Genomic DNA, 23,153 nt, shown 5'->3' on the forward strand with positions numbered 1-23,153 from the left:
CAGTATTAAAACTCACTTATTGAGTACTTCACGTTTCTATGAGCTTCTTTAAGTGCATTTTATAAACTTACCCCTTAAATCCTCAAAGGAACCCTGTGAGGTACATGCAATTACTAGCTTTAATGCAGAGATGAGGAAGTGAGGCACAGAGAGGTGAAGTGACTTGGTCAGGCTTACCCATTTTGGCTATAGGAGAGCCAGGATCTCAACCACCACTCTCTGTTGCCTCTTATAGTAAATAGACTTTGTATCTTGACACACCTCGTGGGTTTCTGTCTTCCTGTTGATGTCCATATATTGTGCCCCTTGAAGCAGTTTCCGTCTATGTGACTTTTTCTGCCTATGTGACTGTTTCTCATTTGTTGATATCCCAAATAGACTCTATAGCTGAAGTGAAGTCACTCTGACTCTCCTACTCGCCACGATCCTCTCTCTTACTAACTCACCAGAACTCCAAATTTGTACCATTCATTTAACATTCAAGCACGTGCAATGTTGTGACAAATTTTGCTTTATTAGTCAACTCTCTGGGATGTAGGTATGCACTATTTCACCAAACAGATTGTGAGTTCATAGAGGGCTAAACAAAATTTGTGTATTTCTGCACGTCATTCATATACCCAACCACAGTTGTATGCACAGTAGGTGTTCAGTAAGTTTTTGTTGAATGACTTTTGTCCCAGCCTCCTTTAGCAGCTATTCTTCCATGAATGATTATGCCTGGCAACAAAAAGTCTTAATAAGAGTATTTTTCTTGTGTTGTCTCCATTGCCTAGAATGTCTTTCCTCTTCTCCTCCTCAGAACGAATTAAATTTACTTAAGTTCTTGGGCTTAACTTAGGTGTCCCATATCCAAGAAACCTTGCATGACGTTCATCACCATCTGGCTTAGGTGTTTTATCTTCTGTATCTCCTCAACACCTTATGTATCCTTCTATGTCACAATTCATTAAAGGAATATACTTCTTATTTTATATCTCTAGACTGTGAACTCCTTGAGGACAAGGACTGTGTCATTTTACTGTTATATTCTTAGTGCTAAGCCCAATGCTGGTTATATGGAAGTGATCAATGAATATTCATAAATGAATGAATAAATGAGTGAATTAATGAGTGAAAGCAAAGAAATCCTATTTCTAACAGCCTGCATGGTGAGAAGAGGAATGATGTGGAAGGTATCCGTGGAAACGATATAAAAATATAAGTGACTATCTCAGTTGGCCACAACTTCCTTATGAACATGGATTAGTTAAGATCACAGTGCATCCTTATCAATTCAATTTAATTTTAAATTCTGGCAGTGTGCTAGAAGTTGCTACCTAGAATATGATATTTCTAATCCCCTGGCATCTTAGGCACTATGCCAATTTAGTTCTGATAATTCGGATTGCATCTCTGGTCAAACCACCTCAGCTCTATGCCATGAATGGTCTGCCTTTCAAATTCATCCAGGACCCGTTTGCCACCTTCGAGCTACACTCTTAGGCAGGACTGAAAGGACAGCAAGCATTTCTCCAACTTCCACATCATGAGTTAGGCAGGTTCCAGTTGTTAGTTGAGGGAGACAATTCTAGATGATTCTTCTAAGCATGAGGTGTGATTGTCTCATTTAATATACTTACTGTGCTGACAGCTGTGGCCCAAACTTCCTTCTCTTCGACTTGAGGACGATCTGTTGTTCTCTAGTGTATGATTAGCAGATTAGCTATCATGTAAAAAGCCAGGAAAATGAACTTCCAGTAAGCCCTTCCAAAGCAAGAGTAATTCATTACCCAGCCTGATTTCCACTTAAAATGTACTTTAAGCACACTTCCAACTACAAACTCTAAATCACCCTGTGTTCACGAAGTCCATCATTTTTTATTTTATTGCATGGCATTGGCGTGACATAATCCCTTGCAGAGCATCTCAGAGTGCTTTACAGATCAATAAATTACTTACCTGCACAGTTGAAGCAATGTCTGCAAGGCCAGCACAGTCATTCTGCAGGCAGCTTGTCCTCCAGGAAGCGGGCAAGGCTGTGTGAGTGCCAAGGAGGGGCGGCAGTGGGGTCCAGGCAAATGTATGGGCTGGGGAAGTGGAGGTTCATGAAGTGAATGTTCCAGTGAAATCTCCATGAATAAAATACATCAAGTTTAAGTGATTCTAGAACTAAGAGAGTTTAGAAATTTGGGTCCTTCAGACAGTCAGCAAATCAAGTGTTCAGTCATAACTTAGCAATTACCTTTCTGTCCTGGAAGATTCAATCAGCTTTTAAAATGATACAGCCATAAATTGCAATCTTGTGTCTTGGAAGTCCTAGATAGTAGGACCAATAGTCACTCCTCAACCCTCACCACATTGAATCTTCATTGTTTCTGTCCTACCAAATACCTGTGAGAATGCAGACAAGTGTGTGTGCAAGTGCACACACACACACACACACACACTGCCTTTCCATCTGAAGCTTGCTGTGGACTTAAATCTAAAAATGGTTAATTCGTGCTTACTCTGTGGAAGACATCCTGTTCAGGACAGCAGAAAATTTTTAAAAAGTTGGTAAGATCCATGCTCAACATCTTATACTGAGATAATTTATAGCATAGACAAAAGATGAGACAAATGTAACGTAAGAGAGTTCATCTTAAATGACTTACAGGAGGCTATATGATCTCCAAGAAGGAGAGGCCACATCCTCTTAGAGACCACCTGGGAGACCGTATGGAAGAGGTGGTAACTCAACCAGGCCTTGAACAATTCCTTGGGTATAGGTGGTTGGAGAGAAGAGCCTAAGTGACCAAGATCAGCAGCAAGGGCATGGGGATAAGGAAGCAAAAGTGCAATGCATGCATATGAATGAGTGTTCCCGGGCAGGTGGAGCATGAGGAAGGAGGGGAAGACAATTTTAAGGAGAAAGAGGTACAAGAACAAAGACTAAGGAAGGTATCAGCATGATACTCTCTTTTTGCAGTGGAGAAAGTCCAACACAATCAGGAGGGAGTGATGAATGGTTCTGGTAGAAGAAAACCCAGCATTGAAATTTCCAAGCAATCTGATTTTCATGTGAGGGTTGTACTCTGGAACAAGGAACAAGGTCAATGTTCAGCTCCCCTGGGACCTCCAGCAGGCCAGATGGCACTGTGGACTGGATGGATGCTGTGTCCTGAAACTGCACACTGGTGGCTCAGAGGAGTACTTTTTCAAGGAAAGAACCGAACAGGAAGACCACTGAGAGAGCCTGATGGAGGGGCCACTTTATTTGCGAAGAACTAATGTGACAAAACCAGTGTCAGTAAAATTGAAATGACATGTGTTGATGCAATTCTGAGGTTTTACAAACATTTAGCAGGTTGGAAAAGTGGTTCCCTTGAACAACCATTATAAATCCATCATATAAATATTTATTGTTCTTTTACTATGGGTATAAATATAAGTAAGCCATGGCTCAGGCCATCAAAAAGCTTGTGGTCGAGTGGGTGAGAGATACCAAGCAAATAACTGTAACATAGTAAGAGAAATGCCAAGAATTGGAGTTTGGGGGCCCCCAAAATAGCACCCTTACTTTATAAGCCAATTGGCAGACAAGACAAATGAATAGTCACACAGGAACCAAATATCACACTCGCTGGTGGTAAAGATGATACTGGACGATTAGGTGTAGATGTGCAGCAACGAGCTTCTAATGCTGCACCCCAGATCGAGACGGGTGCACGCAAGCAAATGCAATTGTGTTGCTGGATATACCCGTCACCATGGGATGCGGCCCCTGTGAAACGTGCACGAGGAGGAACACAGCAGAATGTAGGCTTCCTAGGGGATGCCTGGTTCCAAAACAAAGGACGAAGGAAGTGCAGAGGGAGCCCTGCTCCCAAATTTACCAATTAGAATGAACCCCTCCCCGTTTTGTGGGGATTAATTTAGAGTATAGAAAGAGAAAGACGCCAAGTGTGTTAAGGCTAAATGATGTTCCTTTTGACGGTTCATCAGTCGTGTGTTATGTACTCTGGGAACACAGATGAGGAGGAGCAGTCATTTTGAGCTATGCAGGAGGGCGAGAGGAGTAGGGGTAGGAAAAGCTGCAACAAAGTGGCATTTGATTTGAACCTTAAAGGATGACTGATAGTTTTCCAAGAAGGACGTGAAGAACAGTAGAGATCCCAAGCACATGATGACTAGGAAGGACGTGATGTGTTGCGGATGGAAAGCGGAGTAAGTAGAGGTGCAGTCACTGGGAATGACAGTGGCAGCATAGGTTGACGGGTGATTCTGAACGGCCTGGGGTGCTAGGATAGGAGCTTGGATATTATCAGGTAGGCAATAAGGAGCAATTGGAGGTGTTTAGGCAGAGATGTGATATGATCACAACTGCATTGTATAAAGACGACTCTGAATGCAGTGTGGAGAATGCCTCGTGGATATGTGTCGGACACGGGTGGGGATGAGAGAGGAGACAGGAGGAGGGTGGAGGCTGGGAGAATAGGTATGCAGTTTTGCAGTGGAATCCATTCCCATTCCGACTCCCTGACTTTGTGATTAAATAGGAGGGAATAGAAGCTAAATTCAAGGGAAGATATTTCTTTCATGTTTAAGGTAATTCCTCTAATTTCTCATGATTTACTTCTGTAATTCCTATGAATTTCAGTCTCTGGCTATTCTGCCACCTACCATTTTAAAACAACAAAAAAATATTTCAGCAGGATTTTAATTTTCCTTCTACCTGTTTTGTCTCCACAGTATCTCCCAAAATTGTAGAGATTTCTTCAGATATCTCCATTAATGAAGGGAACAATATCAGCCTCACCTGCATAGCAACAGGCAGACCAGAGCCTACGGTTACCTGGAGACACATCTCCCCCAAAGGTAAGAGAAGCAATTTGGTGTATCGTGTCTTGAGAGGACATGGGAGAATTATTGGTCACGACTAGGAGGTTATGGTGATTTAGTCTAAAGGCTCCTACATTTTTAGGAGTTTGATAACAACATACTCATGGCTTTGCAGAGAATTTTGGTGTTCTCTGCAAGATAGGTATATCCTATGAAGTTTTAGAAATCATATTTGAGGATCTCTCCAATCCCTGGGAAATTGATCCCAATTGTTTCTGGATGAAGTGGTGGCAAGAGGCTCTGAGTGAAGTTACTACTCGGGTTTGATGAGGCGATGGTCAGCTTTGGTGGCCTCGTCCCGCTGGTGTTTTAAGAGGTAGGAAACACTGACACACGATGGTGAATGAGAGCTTTGAATGGCCACATTCCTAAAGGGAAAATTTCCACCTCCGTACTCCTTCAGCATGGCCAAACATCTCGTCTCTAGTCTATTAGTTGTTTTGTGGTTTTGTTGTTGTTTTACTCTGATTAATCCTAGGTAACAAATAGAACTTAATGTGCGCCTAAAGTGGAAAGTTTACTTTGTCTACATGTCTAGCTGTTTTGTAGACCAGAGTAAGTATTGTTTTGTGTTTTCGTGGATTGAACGTTAAACATTTAGAATTCAAGGCAAGATGTCATTTACCATTAAGCTAGATTTTATGCAGGGTGCCTTAAACTATTTTGTTTGTTCTTAAATATTTACTGAGTGCTTACAATAATCCAGGCACTCTTCTAAGTACTGGGGATATTGTTTATATTATTTGTATATTTTATATATACAAAATATATAATATGTTATTGTTTATTTATATTTATATTAAACAATAAACTAGGTTTATTGTTTATTTTAAGCAATAAACCAAAACATATAAGTTCCTGCTCTCACGAGTTTACCTTCTTACGAGAAAAATGACAAAAGGAATGAATATACAATATAACAGGTGGTGATAAGGATGAGGAAATAGACCAGCATACATTGACAGAAGGACAAGAGGTTTGGTCAAGGAAGGCCTTTGAAAAGGTGATTTTGAGCAGAGACACGAATAACAATTCTTAATTCATTACTTATTGCCAGTTAATGTGAAATATGTTTATGTAGGTATTTATATATATGTATGTATGCATGTATGTATGAAGGTATGTGTATTGTTGATAGTGCAGGATTAAAGATTCTAAAGGAACCATAGTGGTGGCTGTTTGCTTGGTGTTGCACGGTGTGTCCCCCAAAGGCAGACCCTGAGAAGGTGACTGGAATGCAAGAAGTTTGTTCAAGGTGCTCTTGGGATCAACCCTTTGGAAGGGAAGGGAAGGGAAGGGAAGGAAGCCAGGTAGGCAGAAGGAGGAGCTGAGTTGCGGTGCAGTCCAGTGGAACATCTCAGCTGACCCTGTGGGGAGTTCTGAAGCTAGGATGACCTTTCAGACATGTCCTCTGTTGAGGTGAGGGGGCTAGCCTTCTATATCAGCACAGTGGTCAGTCCCTGAATTTGGGCTGTCCTCAGAAGGGCTATGACCTTGGGCCAGGCCTCTCTCTTCCCATGAGACAATCCCCATAAAGGGTGGCATCTGAGGGCTGTCCACTAGCCGCATGTCCACCCACTGGCTAGACGTCCTTCATTCCTGAGGGTGACAGAGCATTACAGTGTCTGCTCTGCACTGGGACATTTCAAAAAATAAGTTTAGGGCAATGAATGGGCCCTAAATACCAAATTCTCTCTCTCAGATAGTGTCAGTTTGCCCTCCAAGAGGTTCTCAGAGAAGACATGAGATTTTCAATGTGTTTGGCCTAAATTCCCGGCAGCTGCCCCATGCCACCATTCCTGATGAGCAAGGGGATCAGAGAGAGCTACTCACATGTCTACCCATCTCTTGATTTGAAATGACCTTCACATGTGGACTGACCTAAACTCTGAGAGAAGGCTACAGCTGTGCATGTGATGATTAGTGATGTATTGTGGCCCTAGGGCACATGCGAAGGAGGGGCCATCCAAATGGACAGACTTTCTAAGTCCATGGTGCACACCGTTCATCACTGCTTACTGCAGAGTCCCAGTAGTATCGGATGCCAGGGTGGTCTGTGCCTTTAGCATCTGCAGACATTCATCATCCCAGGGACACCCACTTCACCTTCCGTCAAGAGGCACTGTGCCCCTGCCTCTCACAGGTCTCCCTCTGTCTCCTGTTTGATGTCTTTTCTCATTGCCTTCCCCAGCCTTCTGCTCTTTGTCCTAGTCTGGGTCCTTTTTTTCCTTCTCCTCCATACATTTTCTCGTTTTGTCTTGCCCTTTTATGCTTTCTTTTTTTGTTCTTCACTTTCCCTTTCTCTTACAGCCTAAATGTTTCCACTTTAATTGCATTTCTTTCTACGTTTTCTTTTCTTTTTATTTTCTCCCTCTCTTTCCTCTCCTCAGTTCCTTTTGTCTCACCTCTGCTTTGGAGCCCTCTTCCGTCATCTTGCTGAAATGCATGCCTACCGTGTGCCCTAAAGTCCTTTTCTCTCTTTCGTGACCATCGAGCAGACTCGTTCCCCCAGGGGACTTTACCTGAGCCTGGGCCAGATGCTTGCATTTTCCTGGGGTTTCAGCTGCTATGGAAACAGAAGATGGATCAAGGGGAGAGGGGCAGGGTAATGAGAACCTACCTGTGGATTAGAGTAATTTAGATGAACAGCTTTTCCAGATCCCTGGTCCAGATTATCTCGCCCAGATTAAACTGATGAGACACGCCAAGCAGTAACTAATCGCCTAGGGCTCACCAGGGGGCCGTTTGCCCAGTGACTGATTATTTGGAGATCAGAGATGTCACTGGACTACTGCCAAATCTGAGCTGAAGCTAGAGACCCTTAGCAGTCAGACCTTCGTCTTTCCCACCTAAATATTTCCAAAAAGGTGCTTATTTTAAATCAGTTGGGACAGGCTTGGGGTTCCTTGGAGAAAAAGATATGCCACACCTTCACAAAGGCTCCAAAGGCAGAGAGCTATTGTTATCTTTTGTCTCATTCTGTGCAGGTAGATCATGTTTCAGCCAAGATCATTCTTACTTACACACCCATTAAATCCTCGAATGGATAGCTGATGGAGGCTAAGCACTTTTGGCAGCCCTGATGGCTTCACTGCGTTTTCTCTCTCCAGACTGATCCGTTTGTTCTGTACATTTCTGAAAAATTCTAGTTTCCTCCACCGTAAGTCATATGGTGCTACTTGCAATAAACTTCTATAAACCTCCTTAGAATGTATGTTTGTAGTCTTGATCACCTTTTGTGTGGAAAAGAAGTACAACAGTGTTAACCACCATTTTAGCAGCGGTGGCTCACGCATTTTGATATACAGAAGCTAGGAGTTACCATCTGGTAAGAAGGGGGATGGAGGGGCCTTGCTTGTGAGGTTGTCTGCCTAGCACTTTACACTAGATGAGGAAAATGTCAGTTGTCCATATCCAAGGTGGAGGGATAGTAAGGCCTCCCAAGCTACCTCTCGGCACTGCTGTTGATCATGAAAAGTAGATTTTCACTTATTGTTACTGAGGGTGTGTCTTCTTAGTTCCCTTCCTGAAATTACTGTGCCACAGAGTTCAGGGAGAAAGTGCACTAGCTTGATAAAGATACCTGCCCTCATTCTGCACACCTGTTTTGGAGTGTACACCTGTTGCATGCACCTGCACAGGCCTTGATATTTTCATGAGGAAGAGCCCCCATTTCACTGTCTTACACAGAAATGCCACCTCAATCTGCGTGAATGTTGTATAGCCTCTCACCAAATTCCACGTAAGTGTTAATGTTCTATCTCAGGTGCTGAAGTACCCCCCGTGGGCCGACGCGTGCCTCTAGACACACTTCCCGTTCATGACCCTGTGCCTCTTCTTTTGTCCTTGTCTAGGCAAGAATTTATTTCAGCATAGCCCTTAAGTTCTAGTCTTTCTATCTCCAAAAGAATGCCTTTAATGCTCTCTATTCTTCTAAGACTGCCCTAAGTAAACAGAAGTACTATCTCTTTCAGTGTATCCTAAATGATGCTTTTTAGGATCTCACTCTCATAGAAAAGTATCCTCAAAGCCCAAGTTTTATGTCTCAGCTTCTGTTGGATTGTAACAGCTTTAGAGAGAAGGCTGAGGTTCCTTACTGGCACATTTCTGGGAGCCCAACATGAAACTCAAGTGAAGGTAAGAGTCTGGCCACTGGTGTGCTGGTTCCACCGTCCATGTGGAATCAGGGATCACTGAGGGTCCTAATGGAGCTCCCCTCTTGGGTGCACCTGAGGTGGGCACTGCTCCTTTCTCCCATCAAGCAAAACACTGAAAATAAAAACCTCACCGAGTCTCCTGAAAGAACACCTTTTCCCCAGATATTGACTCCAGCTCAGAAAGATCCAGTGACCTGCTCGTCGAGATGTCCTGGTTTCTGATTCATGAGTTCTTTGAGACCAGGGCCTGTGTCTCACTTGTCTTTGATTCTTCACCTCCTAGCACAATCAATGCCAACACCTAAGAAAGCATCTAAGAAATGTTTGCTGATTCAGTGAACAAGCACTTATATTTGCCAGTGCCCCAGAGGGGCTTGCCTGTTCTCCCAGTTCAAAGACTTCAACTTCCTTAAGGAATTCTCCTCTACTTTGATGTCGCAGTCCAGACCTGTCATGTGTTCTGCTGCAACTCTGCTAGCGAGTCTCTAGGACATTTTCTGTGGCCTTCACAGAATCTTCTAGCCTTTCCTGAAGTTCTCCTCATGAGGAACCTGATGTGGCAGGGCTCAACTTCCACCTGGAGAGACTTCTTCTGAAGTTTTCTTTTGCAAAAGTTGAGAAGGCTCACAAGTGACTCTGAAGGTGGGTCTTCTGTGAGCTCCCTTCTGCCTTCATCGCTGCCTCACTGCAATCACTCCCCTGATGTGTGTGTTTCTCTGACCTTCTCTTCATCTGGCCCTTCTGGGGAACCTCATCCTTTTGGTGACTTACTGTCCCCAGCCCTACCTGTGCCTAAACTCTCAGTGATTGCCAACAGCTTTGTAAAATAATCCTGGATGTTGCCAGGGAGAGTTCATTCAACAGTATACAAAACATTTGCTGTTCCTCATGGGTTAAGAAAATAAAAAAATATAAAGAAAGAAATCAGTACAAAAAAGAGAAATATTATTTAAAAATCTCCCCCTACCCCCGCCCACAGTGTGTGAATTGAGGTGGGATAGAGATTGATTGGTTGTTCTTTCTCAGGGCCACACAGAGGCCATGGGGGCAGAATTAGAGAGGACCATATGTCCACTGAGTTCCAAATCAAGCCCATGTTATGGAAGCTTTCTCTCTCTGCAGCATGGGGTGGGCCATTCTGCATGCCCTCCACAGCCGTACTCGTAGGACTGAGCAACCTTTCTCAGAGGCCAAATCTCTTCCCTTCCCAGCTCAGTTCTCCTGCCGTGTGAGAAGAGGCCCAGTGGGCAGTTGGCTGTCCTGGCCCTTGTTTCTCGGTTTCAAAAGGCACCAGTTGGTGAGGACAAAGAGACCCTCGAACAGGAGCTCTTGTACTTGCCAGTGCCCTGAGCCCTCCCCTTGCCACACGCCCACCTATTTTCCCATTTGTCAGCACTGACAGGCCTTCCTCCCCAGCCAAGCAGGACACTGAAGCACTAATTGGCACTGGAGGTATCACAGCTTGAGTTCAACCAGAGCTGGCGTGCGCCATGACTTCGGTGACAGCTCTGTGAAAAAGTGTCAGGAGCGGAGCTCTGGCGTGCCATCGGCTGACTGCAGCACCCTGGCACTAATGAGCAGCCTGTCAGCACCAGCATCAGGGGCCCCGTGTGGCAGAGAGATCATTAGGATGGCAGATGAGAAAAACTTCTCCAGCAAAGAAGAGCCCGGGATGGGAGGGAAGGAGGACAAAATGGAACTAAAGGCATCACCTTACCCACAGATGGTAAGCACCCAGCAGGAGAGGACCAAAAAAAACAAGGAAAGAGAAAGATATTTCTAAAAGATCTCTATCTATGCCCATTTTGGACAACTCTTGGAATCTCGTTTTGGTTGGGGTGGCCTGTAATTAATCGATACAGGCTGTAAATCTTGTCTGCAGTAAGCCCAGGGGAAAGTCAATGACTAAATTAACTCTCTAGTCATGGCTTCTGAGCTCTGAAACCAGGAAATCACCTAAGTTCCCAAGGAACAGTGTGGGAAAAGGAACGGAGGGAGGAGTGTGGCCTTGGGATCTGTGTCTTTTTGCTCCCTGCCCAGCGGACCTACTGAGTGGCCAGCTGCCTGCCTACATTCTGCTGGAGTGTTAGAATCCAGGAGAGGCAATTAGGAGCGGGAGCCTTTCTCTCTGTTGTTTCATACCAGATGTGGGCTGTGGAAATGGCCAGTGTGTCTGCTCTATGTATCTGCTTCCTGAGGGCGGGTGTGAATTTTCCAGCTCATCCATTCTTCTGCTTCAGGCTCAAGCCTGGGCAGTTCTGAGCTTTACAGAATGCCTGGCCCTTCTTCGTGGCTTTGGCCACCTGCAATGACTCCATTTCCATGAGTGGAGGCAGCCTGATAGATGGGCTTTGAGGGCAGGTTCAACTGGATTTGAATTCCCTTCTACTACTCACCAGCTGGGTCGTGCTAGGGTAGTGAAAAACCTCTCCAAAGGTGCACTTCTTTATTAATTTTCTTCTTGCTTCTTGGCATGACACATAGAGTTTTCATGATTTGGTCCTGGACCCCGATTGCCCCACACACTGTAGTCACACTAACAACTTGACATTCACCACATACTTAGCATCCTCACCTTTGCACATGCCATCTGTTCTCCCTAGGTCATCATCCCACACCTTTTGGATAGAGTTCTACTCTTGTTTTGAAACCATGCCCAAATGCTACTGGTGTGAAAATGTTTGCTGACTTTCTTCAGTCAAATGAGTCACCTCTTCCTCTCAGATCCCACAGCACTTTGCACACATTTCTATCGATGGCAATTCTTGCAGTTACTCGAAGGCTCCTGAGGTCCTCCCCCTGTCCTGGGGCTCAGGGAGGGCAGGAACAGTCCTTACATGGTCTTGTTTTATCCTCAGTGCCTGGTACAGCACCAGATGATTATTGGCCCTACAAGTGATTTTTGAACAAAGTATCCAATACCCCTAGATGGAGTATTTTTCCTCTCTTTTGAAAATTAAGCCTTTCTGGTGCATAATTTAAAACAAAATCAATTTTAGGGAGTAAAGGGTCAGATACAGGAGTTTCATCTCTTCACATCTGTCCGTCATCTCATGTTTCCCAAACCAATCAAAGGGATTCTTAAGAAAAGGCTCTTCCCTCTGGTCTGCCCCCAGGACCAAGCCTTAGACTCTTCATCTGCAAAGTAGAGAAAATGATGCCTTCCTAACATGGATGTGGCCAGAATTAAAAGTGCTTGGCAATCAGAGCAACCAGTCCTGTGACAACGCACAGGAGGTGCCCATCGACGTCACCCTTCGCTGCCTCGGCCAGGTCCCTCCTCTTCATACCCACCCATGTGACGAGAACAAATGGAGAGGAAATTAAGTTCTTTCCTCTGAAAAGGTTGAATCCTTCCAAAAGCCCAAAGTCGGTCAGTTGCCAGAATGGATGGACATTCAAATATGCGTAGTCAGCCCCCTCCTCACTCCCACCATTTTCTAATTAACAGAGGTGCTGGATTAAAATTCCCAGAGTACTGCAAGTAGCCATCCCAGGAGGGCCAAGTAATTGCTATTGCAAAAGATATCACAGTGGTCATTGACGGTGGGAGAAAAAAATAATTGCACCATAATGGAAAGTGGCAGATCTCCTGTCCAGAGAAGCAGCAAAGCATACGGTATTAGGCATCAGGCCCAACCTAGACAGAGAAAGCGATTTATTATGATAAAGAAAACCAGTGGCACAACCTCAGGTGTGGGGCAAAGTGAGCCAAACGGTTTAAACGCAGCCGTGCAGACCAAGGTGGGAAAAAAGAAAGCGGAGGAAGACATGTATAGATCATTCTTTAACTCCGTAATTCTCTTTAACTGTAAAATTACAGCTAGATAGATGCAGTTAGGGTAAAATTTGCCAATGTCAATAAGGGTTTTTGTAAGTTTAATATTTATGATCTGGTTTAAAGCAATATTATAGCTGTACAGCTTCTCACTTCAAAGAAGAGAAAAATCATAAAAAGACTAGTGGGGAAATTAATGAGTTCAATGTGTCTGAATTGAGAACATATGAAATCAAGCCTCGGTCTAGAAACCAAGGGCAGGAGTGCATACCACAGACACTGTTTGTGGTTTTACCCAATTATTTTAAAACCCTTGAAAAATGTAGAATCAGACATCTGCTGAATTCAGACATTGCTAACAGCATCCTCCCCTACACTCTCCTGAGTCTTAGGCTATTTATGCCTGTACTTGGTGACCGTTACCATGCAGAACTCTTTTGATGGAACAAAAAAGGAAGCATAAAAGCAAGGAGATTGTATCATCTTCCCTACAGATGCTAACCAGCCCCGGCTCAGTGAGGTGCAGAGGCTTGTTAAAATGGCAGCCCCTCCAGGCCAGGAGATCCTGTCGCTGACGAACACCCATAACAGGCAGCTCTACAGGGAGTCCCAGAAGGGCCTCAGCAGGACCTCACCACCCACCACAACCACAGTAACCTCCTCCTCGTCACACCCCTGCAGATCAGCTAAAGGCTTCAGGCGTTCCATGTCTGGGCTCCAAGAAGAACTGCCGGGAGAGCTGGGAGAAAGCTTCTATTCAAATTGGCCTTGTCACTAGGACTTGAATATGTAGTTCTGACTTTGCACCTACTTTGGATCTTGAATCTTGTCTCAACCTGTGATGACTGATTTTGCCCTTGAGTCTAAATTGCAACCAGAGTCTCTATCATCCGATAGTAACAATAACTAAGAGTTTGTGGATGCTTAAAAACATGCTAGGCACTCTTCTAAACATTTACCATAGTGGTGTGTATTCTTCACAATAGCAGCGTGAGACAGGTCCTGTGATTAGCCTGCTTTAACTGTAAGAGAACTGAGGCTGAGAGAGGTCAGGTAAATGGGCCAAGGTCACACAGCTCCTGCTGCAGAGCTGAAATCCAGCCCCTGGCAGTGTCTCCAGAAGACTGGCACTTAACCGCTGTGCTATATAGTGCCATTATAAAGGGGGATCCCTGGCCCAAAGCATCAACACCATTTGCTTTATATCCTAGACCTAGGGTGGCACCTAGAAATCTGCATTTTAACAATCCCACAGGTGATGTGTTGCACGCTCAAGTTTGAGGATCCTGCTGGACAGCATTTGCTACATGCTGGGCACTCTGCTTCACATACGTTGTTTCACTCAATGCCCACAAATGCCCTAATAAGTAGACATTATTTTCATTTTAGCACAAAGGAAATGGAGATTTCAGAGGATACTTTGCCCATAAACATCAAATGGCCAAGGTGAAATTCAAATCTTAGTCTTTTTGACTCCAAGATCCATATTCTTAATGCATATTGATTTCCTGCCTGCTTTCTGACCCTTTGCTGCTTCTAGATCTCTGGGACATGTCAATTCTCTGGTTTCAGACCTCGTGCCAACCCAGGGCCTAGGGTCCTTGGGCTGTCCACTTTCTCAAGGTATTCTTGCAAATTCCTCCATACTCTTGTCCAGAAACTGGACTCCAGGTCGGGCACTGCACTTGGCCACAGCATGCCATCCTCCCCAGTGATGTCAGGCTCCTTCCGTGGCTCTTTGCGTGAATACCTGTGAGCAGAGGACAGAGCCCCCGCATGGAGGATTGACCTCTCCTCAGTTCTCCAGTGAGTTCTCTTCCTCCCACTGAGCCAGGCTTTATGACTTAACAGTCTCTTCCCTCTCACCTCCACCTGGACCATGCAGCATGGCAGTGATGCTGCTCCTCTCTGACTTGGTTTATTGTCTCCTCATGTTAAATACTATCATTCACTCACACAATGATATGTCTTCTGCTTTGGTTGTCATTATTAGGTTGTTTTATACTTTAACAACTTTAGATATGAAAAGAAATTGTGGGATTCCAGGGTATGTTTTCATTGTCTGACTCCATTTAGTTTCACTACGTGTCCTTGTGGTATTTGGCATACTTCATCTTCCTAGTGGTATAAAATGCTTTTCCTACTGGAGCCAGGACAGTTGGAGAGGAATGAGCAGAATATCAATTCAGTTCCTCTGAGATCAGGCTCCAGCCTCCCTCCTGGCTCAGCCGTGCAGGTTCTCCAAACACTACTGCACAGTCAGTCTGTTCATTGCCTTGGAATTTGGGGTCAGGAAGTTGTAGCCCTTCTTTCCCTAGGAGGATCATCTTGCCACCTTGTTTCTCTCCAGCAGAGGCTGACTCCTCTCTACTTCCCCCTTCCCTTTGCACCGAAAAACAAATCCCTCTTTTCTCTTCTAAGGGAGAGTTAAAAAGAATGACATTGGACTTTATCATTCCTCCATAATGGATTCAGGACTCCTCCTGTTTAACTAATCTGCAGCCCAGGAGGCCTTGTATTCCTTCTCTAATTCCTCGCATCACTGCTTTGCCCTTTATGCAATGGTTCACTGAGGTCACTGTGGTTGAAGATATGTGGCCAGTCATCTGCATGATAGAGAAAGACAAATGGCTTTCTCCCTCGGTTGATTTATTTATTCTGTCACACACCATTCCAGAAAAGGACTTAAGCAGAGAAGGTGACGTGGACTTGGCCCCAGAAAAACTCCTCAGCAAAACAGTTTTGATTGTTCATACATTAATTCATTTATTTACTCAATAATCACTTATTGATCACCTACTGTGCAATAGGCAACTATCCCAGGCATTGGAAACATACAAACGACAAAGCAGATAAAATCACTGGCCTCACAGAGCTTATATTCTGGAGGGAGAGACAGGAAATAAGTCCATCGATAAGTAAACCTTATAATGTGTTATATGGTAATTATTGTGTAAAAATTAATCAAGATAAGAGGCGAAGAGATTATCAGGCATGTGTTTGGGGTTATAATCTTAAAAACTGTATGTAGGGGATGGGTTCATTAAGAAGATACCCCATAGAAGTTGGGGAAGGAGACATTTGGATAACTCCAGCAGAAGCATTCATGGCAGAGCTAACGGCATGCAGAGGCCCTCAGGACACACTCGGCATGGCCAAGGATCATCAAGCAGGCCATGTGGCTACCAATTTATTTAGTATCTGCCTTCCTCTCCATAGACTAGAAGCTACATAAGGGCATGCTTTTCCTAACACTGTGTGCACCAGTGCTTAGCATGGTGCCTATCAAATTATAGACATTCAATAAGTATTTGTTTAATGAATGAGCGAATAAAGCAAGTGTGGGCTTATAGTGTGAGTAGTTGAAGAAGCACGCTTGAAAGTGATGAGGTTCCAGTCAGAAATTGTGGTCCCTTACTTAGCGATTTCAGGTTCCCGAGAATGACATGCTCAGGCCAATGACAGTGCTAGTGATGGCTGAGACAGCTGAGACAGAGAAGAAGGTCCAGGGAGAAGAGGGGTCCAGTCCCTGTGTCTGACAAATCATGAGGGGACATTGAAGTCACCCCAGTTAGTGGCCCAAGTTAGTGACAAGTCGGGGTGTGAGCCAACTGTGAAAGCCCTCATAGAATCATGAAGAGTTTGGGACATCAGTCACTGGCAGCAAAGAAGAGGAAGTGTACATGCAACATTGCCAAAGGGCAAGGGCTTCAAAGGAACAGGGGTTTTCAATGAAAGTGTGAAAGAGGAGTAGTCTCCAAGTGACGAGTCAGGAGGACCATGTCCCAACCTCCGGATGCCAAAGCAAACAACCCAGCAGTTTCTTCAGAGAGCTACCTAAGAAGCACTGGCCTCAGGAAACAGCTGGGTTTTAACTAATAAAGGCAGTTCAGGGAATGCTCAGCCTAGAGGCTCAGGGCCTAGGGGAGGATTTTGCTCATATTGTGAGCGTTCCAGAGGGCACAGTGATCAGACTTGGAAGGTGGGGAGAAAGAGGAATGAAAGAGCTGCAGGGCGTTGATGGCGTTGGGCGGGGGTGTTACACAATGCGGTGCGTGGTCAGCCCACCAGTGAGGGGTGTGAGGCACAGTGGACTCAGTCCCAGTGGTCCCCAGTGGAAGACAGTGAAACCACATCCACAGGTTTGAGCTGCAGCCTGTATCTGTGGTAAGGGATAGAACTCCCTTTTCTTTCTGAGCCTGAAGGTGGGGTTGTGACGCTGTTGGCAATGTCAAGCCTTCTTGTGATCCAGAGCAAGGAGACTGACCTCTAGGTCAAGGTCAGAGATCATGAGATGGCAAGAGTAGAGAATACAGTATGGAGTTTAGAGATATGTAGAGGCCAAAAGGATAGAATCTGGTAATGTGTTTAATGTGGGGTGGGTGTGAAGGTGGGGACTAAGCTGACAAGGACTCCCACACATCTGGTTTGACCTCCCCTACTGCCTGTTTTGGGGGACTGCAGATTATCTGTCTAGCTTTTCTCCCATGTGGCAATAGGTAGGAAATTAGGTACTATTTAGTGTCTGATTTATTTCTGCCTATTTGATCTATGTGGGTTAGCTACCTTTAGTCCAAAAATGATTGTAACGACTTCAGACTTATTTATTTATTTTTTAGAGAATCAGGATTTATTAGATTGAACAGAAATGATAGAGTACAGCAGAGATATGATAAATAGGCAGAATGAATCATCTTTTATTCAACAGATATTTATTGAGTACCTAAAACATGACAGTGCATATCTAGGTGCTGCCTGTGCGGTGAACACAGCATTCAAAGCCTTTGCCCCATGGAGCTGCAGTGTGGGAGTATAGGTTACATTTAATAAATAAATATGTAACCTAATGTCAGGGAGAGATAGTGTTTTGGAGCAAAATGAAACAGAGATGGAGTAAAAAGTGATAGGTGATGCTCCTTTAGGTGGAGTGTTGAGAGTAAGCCTGAGAAGAGACCTAGAGACCTGAGTGAAATGCGAGGTGAATGGGACATATCAGGAGAAGGTTTCCAGGCAGAAGTACCCAAAAGTCCAAAGCCCATGAGTTAAGAATATGTTTGGTGTATATAAGGAATAGTAAGAATGTTGACACAAAGAGAAGTGACATAGGATGATGTAAAGAAAGCCAAGAGTCAGATTATGTACTGTCTTGAAAACCATGTTAAAAATTTTGGCATTTGTTCCAATAAAAAACACTGGCAAATTTTAGGCAGGAGAGTGAAATGATTTAATAAATGTTTTTAAAGGGCCATTTTAACTGCTTTAAAAGAAAGATGGGGTCAAGGTGGGGAGTGCATAAGGGTAGCAATCGAGATACTAGTTAGGATGCTGTTACTTTAGTCCATCAAGAAATGATGATGTCACGGACTATAGTGGTAGGGCTGAATATAGTAAGTTTGTGCTTAATCTGGAATATGTTCTGAAATTAAAGCTGACAAGGTTTGCTGATTTATTAGATGGGGGTTGTGAGAAAGAGTTAGAGATCAAGGGTGACTCTAAGATTTGTGGTCTGTGCCACTGGTGACTAGTGATATCATTTCCTGCTATCAAGAACTTCAAGAAGAGCAGGCTTGTAGCGGAAAATAAGGAGCTTGGTACTTTAGATATACAAGTGGAAGTGTTGAGTAGATAGTTGGCTATGCAAGGTTACAAGGACTAGAAAAATAAATCTAGCTATCATCAGCATTCATATGGTCTTGAGAGCCATGAGGCTGGCTATCACCAACAACAGAGTGAAGACAGATGCAAGAGAGTTGTGTGGACTGGGTCTTGGGGCATTCCACTATTTAAGTGTCAAGAAGAGGAGGAGGATGCAGCAAAGATGATTGTGAGGAAGTGGCCAGAGAGTTGCAAAGGAAATCTGAAAGCCGAGTGAAGAGAGCACTTCATAAAAGGAGGGCATGATTTATAGCACAAGTGTTCTCAGAAGTGAAGGGAGATGAGGCCTGAGAATTGACAAAATGCACTTATATGAGACAGTGGCGTGAAGGTTCTGGTGAAAGATGGTAGACAAAAGATTAACTGGAAAGGGAGAGAATGGGTTGAAGAAGTGGAGAGAGTAATAAACTTTTTTGAGAAGTTTTGCCATAAAGGGTAACAGAATATGGTGTTAGTGGTTGGAGGAGTCTCATCTGTAGCCTGGATTCCTTTGGCCATTCCTCAGTCATTGTTACTTGTCTCTCTTCCTCAGATGAAATAAAAGAAGGAATTAGCCAAGACTGTTCTCTGCTTGTTGAACAACCTATACATTTTTATCTTCAGCCAAGAGACCTCAAAATTTTAAAGAAATTTTGAGTGCTCTGGGAATTTGGAGCCAAAGTCGCCATGTTGCTAAAGCAACTGACTCTGACTCTGAGAAATATCGTCTGGAGGTGAGACTACCTGTTGTGAGGTCTAGCGAGGTTTCCACTGGTTGAAGCACTTGTAGGAAACATTGCTTGGAGTGTGAAACAACCCATGAGAAGGGGCATGGATACCGAGGATGATTTCTGTTATCCTCCAACCCCTCCTTAGAGACCAGGGCAGAAGTTCTCAATGTCCTTTATAGTTGGTACTCAATGACCAGATACTCAGCTGGAGCAGGGGTATCTGAATTCTTCTTTTCCTCCAAACCAGAGCAAGAACCGAGTTAGCCTGGGGTAGCCACCTCTCCTGGCCACAGATAGTTATCCAGGTGAAGCCTCCTCCGTGCCTAGAGCAGGCTCCAAAGGGGATGGAAGCGGAAGGCCAACTAAATACCCTAGAAGCGCAGACAAACACAGCACAAGTGCTGTTTTAGGAGAGATAGTTGTTTTGGGCAATTATAGATCTATAAAGATCTACGTCCTGGAAATTCTGCAAACATCCGTGCTGCCCCAGTGTGGCTGAGTCTAGCTCAGGCAGGATAGAGGAAGCAGAGAATCTTAGTGTTTAGTCTAGAATATTAGAGATGGAGGAGAGCTCACCAACCTGGAAGAAATTCCCACTGGGACAGGTGCTGACATCTTCTGCAGCTAATCCTGGCTTCCAGGTAGAACCTGAGTGTCTATCCAAACCGTTTCTCCTCAGAGTCCTAACAAACCCGTTCTCATTGTCCCCATTACCCCACAGGCACTTCTTTCCTCTGAGAGGAAAAATCCTTGATTAATAAGGCACAGTGTATAAGATGGAAGGATGGGAGGGAATTGCTTTTATCCCTCTCTGTACCTCTGTTTCTTATGGCCCTTGAGCATTCAGGGCAATTTAGTGAGTGTGCCCACAATGTTTTCTTCAACATCATTTTGCTTCCCTTCGCGTTGCTTTCAAGAGTGCAGCCTGACCAGTCCCTGTTCTGCTCTTGAATAGTCACAGTCTTCCGTGTGTTGATACGTTTTCTCTCTTTATCACAGCACTTTCCTAGGCCTCTTGATTTTGGTCACTCAGGTGTTGTCATGGCAATGACATCCTCAGTAGAGTGGTGCTGCTCATGTTGTCATGGTTATAAGGACCTCTTGCTGAGAGCCCTACTTCATTGTCATCCTGCAGACAGCAGTAAGGTACCCTACGATCACTTGGCAAGCCTGACTTCTTGGGCTAAGAGCAAGTGGTGTTGTGCCTGAGAATGCAAATGGCAGTAATTAGAAAAATAGCAGCAGCCTGAAATGGTTAAATTCTCTCCATATGAAAAGGAGGAGATTGAAAGAGGGATAGTCGTCGTCACTACCATTATCATATCCTTCTCCTCCTCCTCTTCATTATCATCAAGACCATAGCTGCTAATATTTTTATTGTAGGTTGGCTATGTTCTAGGCACTTTTCTCAATGTTTTACATGTATGAACTCTTTAAGACAACCTTATGACATAGGTGTTGTTACTGCTCTTTTGGCCAAGACTTAACAGCATTTTGGTTGCAAGAGTCCCTACCCTGAACCCATTACTCTATTGCTTACTATTGTCCTGTTTTATTATTGATAGCAAAAATCAAGATGAATCAACCCAGCTACCGAAGGGGTGGCTAAGTCAGATAATCTTTTTTTTTTTTGCTATAATTCAAATAGTTTATATTTTTATACCACTTGTAAATATTAAAATATTTTCATTTGATTCTCTAACAACCAGATTAAGTTAGCACTGCTAATAACCTTATTTTACAGATGAGAAAACCCACATTAGGAAAGTCTGCAATTTCCAAAGGAAATTTGGCTGCTAAATTGCGTGTCAGACTAGGTCTGAACACATGACAATGTTTTGATTCACAATGCCCTACTATCTATCATATCATATTATATAGCCCAAACCAAAGCTCTGGGGATGAGAGTAGCCAAGCCATCTAAAGTGAATAGTTGCCAGCACTATTGGTGGTAAAGAATAAATGGCAGGTCTTGGCATGTCATTCCGGTAGCCATTTGTCCTCCTTTGCCCTCCTTATTCTATGTCTAATAACTCCACTATTCCAGTAGCTACTCTTATCTATCACAATATAGGCAGGAGAGCAGCAGCCTTTCCAACTACTGTCATTGACTCTGTGCTGCTTTGAGCAAGTCATTTAACCTGTGTGGGAGAATCCCAATAAAAGGTTAATTACAGCTCTATGTCTATGCTGATTTTCAGAAAATGACAATGGAACACAAATAAGTTACTTAGCAGCCGCCTCTAAGAAAGTACAGCTTTTAAGTCAGAAAAAGCTCAGGCCTAAGAGTTGACAGGTCTTCTCATTTGATTACAAGGGGCTTGGAGAGAGATGTGCTTATAAGGTTAATAAATGTGGTAAAAACAATAGTATCAAAGGCCTATAGTGTTCTTATTGTATGTCAGCATTTTACCTATGTCAGCTCATTTGATCTTTGGAACAACACTATGAGTTTGGAGACTATTATTATCCATATTTGACAAATGAGGAAACTGAAGCACAGAGATGTTAATAACTTGCTGAAGGTCGAGTAGCTAGTAAGAGATAGAGCTGAAAACTGAACCTCGCTTTCTAGGTCTGTTTGTGGACATCGGCCTGCTGTCTTTCACGGGCATGGGTGGTTCCATGGGGCCTGAGCCTATGCAGAGGCATGACATGGCACACTTTCAAGACTTGAGTTCTGATTATATCACTTTCTTACAGTGTCCCCTTGACCACATGGCCTGCCCTCTGTGAGCCTAAGTCATCTTCATGTCACCTGTAAAGTGAGCATCACGATAGGATGCATATTCTGGACGTATGTGAGTTTTACATGAGATAACACATGGAAATGCATGCCCTGTGCCTGGTATAAAATAAATGCTCAATGAACATTTGTCATGGGTGTGTGGCATCAAAGGTGGTGCAAACAGTGAGCATTAGAATGTGTAATCATGCTTGTCCTTGATGATAGCATCTTCTCTTATTTTTAAAAAGGAACAGGCTGCTTATAACACTTGAGTGAGGTGTCATAGCTCACATGTGACAAGTAAGATTTGGATGTCCAGCTCCTGTGCCTTTGCACCACACCTCATTTCATCTGATAGAGTCTGGCCTATACTATTTTATATGCCCTCTTGGCGCAAGGGATACCATTTCCTTTTCACAGCTGTTGCAGAGCCTCAGTTTCCCCCTGAGTCAAACCTACAGCCTCTTAAGTTTCCTAGTGGACATCAGAGGATCCTAATGAATGTCTGTTGAATGGAGATACTGAATGACTGACTGCTAATTGTCTCCTTACCATCCTTTCTTTCGGCTACAAAAAAATAAGTTTAAAATTAGCCACATCTGATTTGGATAAGAAGTTTAATTAAAATAGCAGAAAGTGACTGAAATTTAACCAAAAGTAATGTTTTGTTCTAGGTTTTAACAAACGAAAACACAAATAGAAAATCATTATTTCTACTTTAAACAGATGCTTAACCGGGCATTTAATGATCTAGCCTTGAACTGGGATGTGTTCTTGTCATTTCTCTGTAAGCAAGATTCTATCCGTATTAAATTAAGTGCATGTAGCTATCAGCTGGGATACCAGTCTTCAGGGATGGGAGGCCTGACAAAGAGCCTCCAGCATTACCACTCTGAACAAAAGTAGCTTGGGCATAGGGTTGGTGCTGCCACAGGACTTGATACCAGGTGCTCGCTGCTGTCCTCATGTGATACTTATGCATCGGCTTGGAGGATGTTTCCATGTGCCTTTTAAAAGGAAAACCCTCTTCTCGGCCCAGCTAATTGATAGGGCAGCCTAGTAGGAGGAGGCCCATGTGCTGCCCTCCCCGAGCGCCATGGCTGCTGAGTGAGTTGGAGGCAAAGTGAGAGAGGGCCAGGAGGGTCACAGCAGTGTCTCTTTCAAGATACAAGTCAGATACAAAAGGGAATTAAAATCTCACGTTGTGTTGTTGTCGCCTCACCCGTGTCTCGCCTCAGAGAGTTCCGCAGCTGGGGAGTGCT

The 23,153-nt window shown here is 44.0% G+C and overlaps 1 protein-coding gene across 11 annotated transcripts in view; it reads left to right on the plus strand.

The window, feature by feature from the left end:
- NTM (neurotrimin) overlaps positions 1–23,153 on the plus strand; it is a 907,778-nt gene that overhangs the window by 792,514 nt on the left and 92,111 nt on the right. For all 11 annotated transcript variants that reach the window (XM_070272994.1, XM_005611723.4, XM_070272992.1 and 8 more), the window contains one exon: positions 4,714–4,839. In XM_070272994.1, coding sequence (XP_070129095.1) covers positions 4,714–4,839 — 126 coding nt within the window. The remainder of the gene's footprint in view (positions 1–4,713; positions 4,840–23,153) is intronic.

The sequence above is a fragment of the Equus caballus genome, chromosome 7 (genome assembly GCF_041296265.1).
Source record: "Equus caballus isolate H_3958 breed thoroughbred chromosome 7, TB-T2T, whole genome shotgun sequence".
NCBI lineage: Eukaryota > Metazoa > Chordata > Mammalia > Perissodactyla > Equidae > Equus > Equus caballus.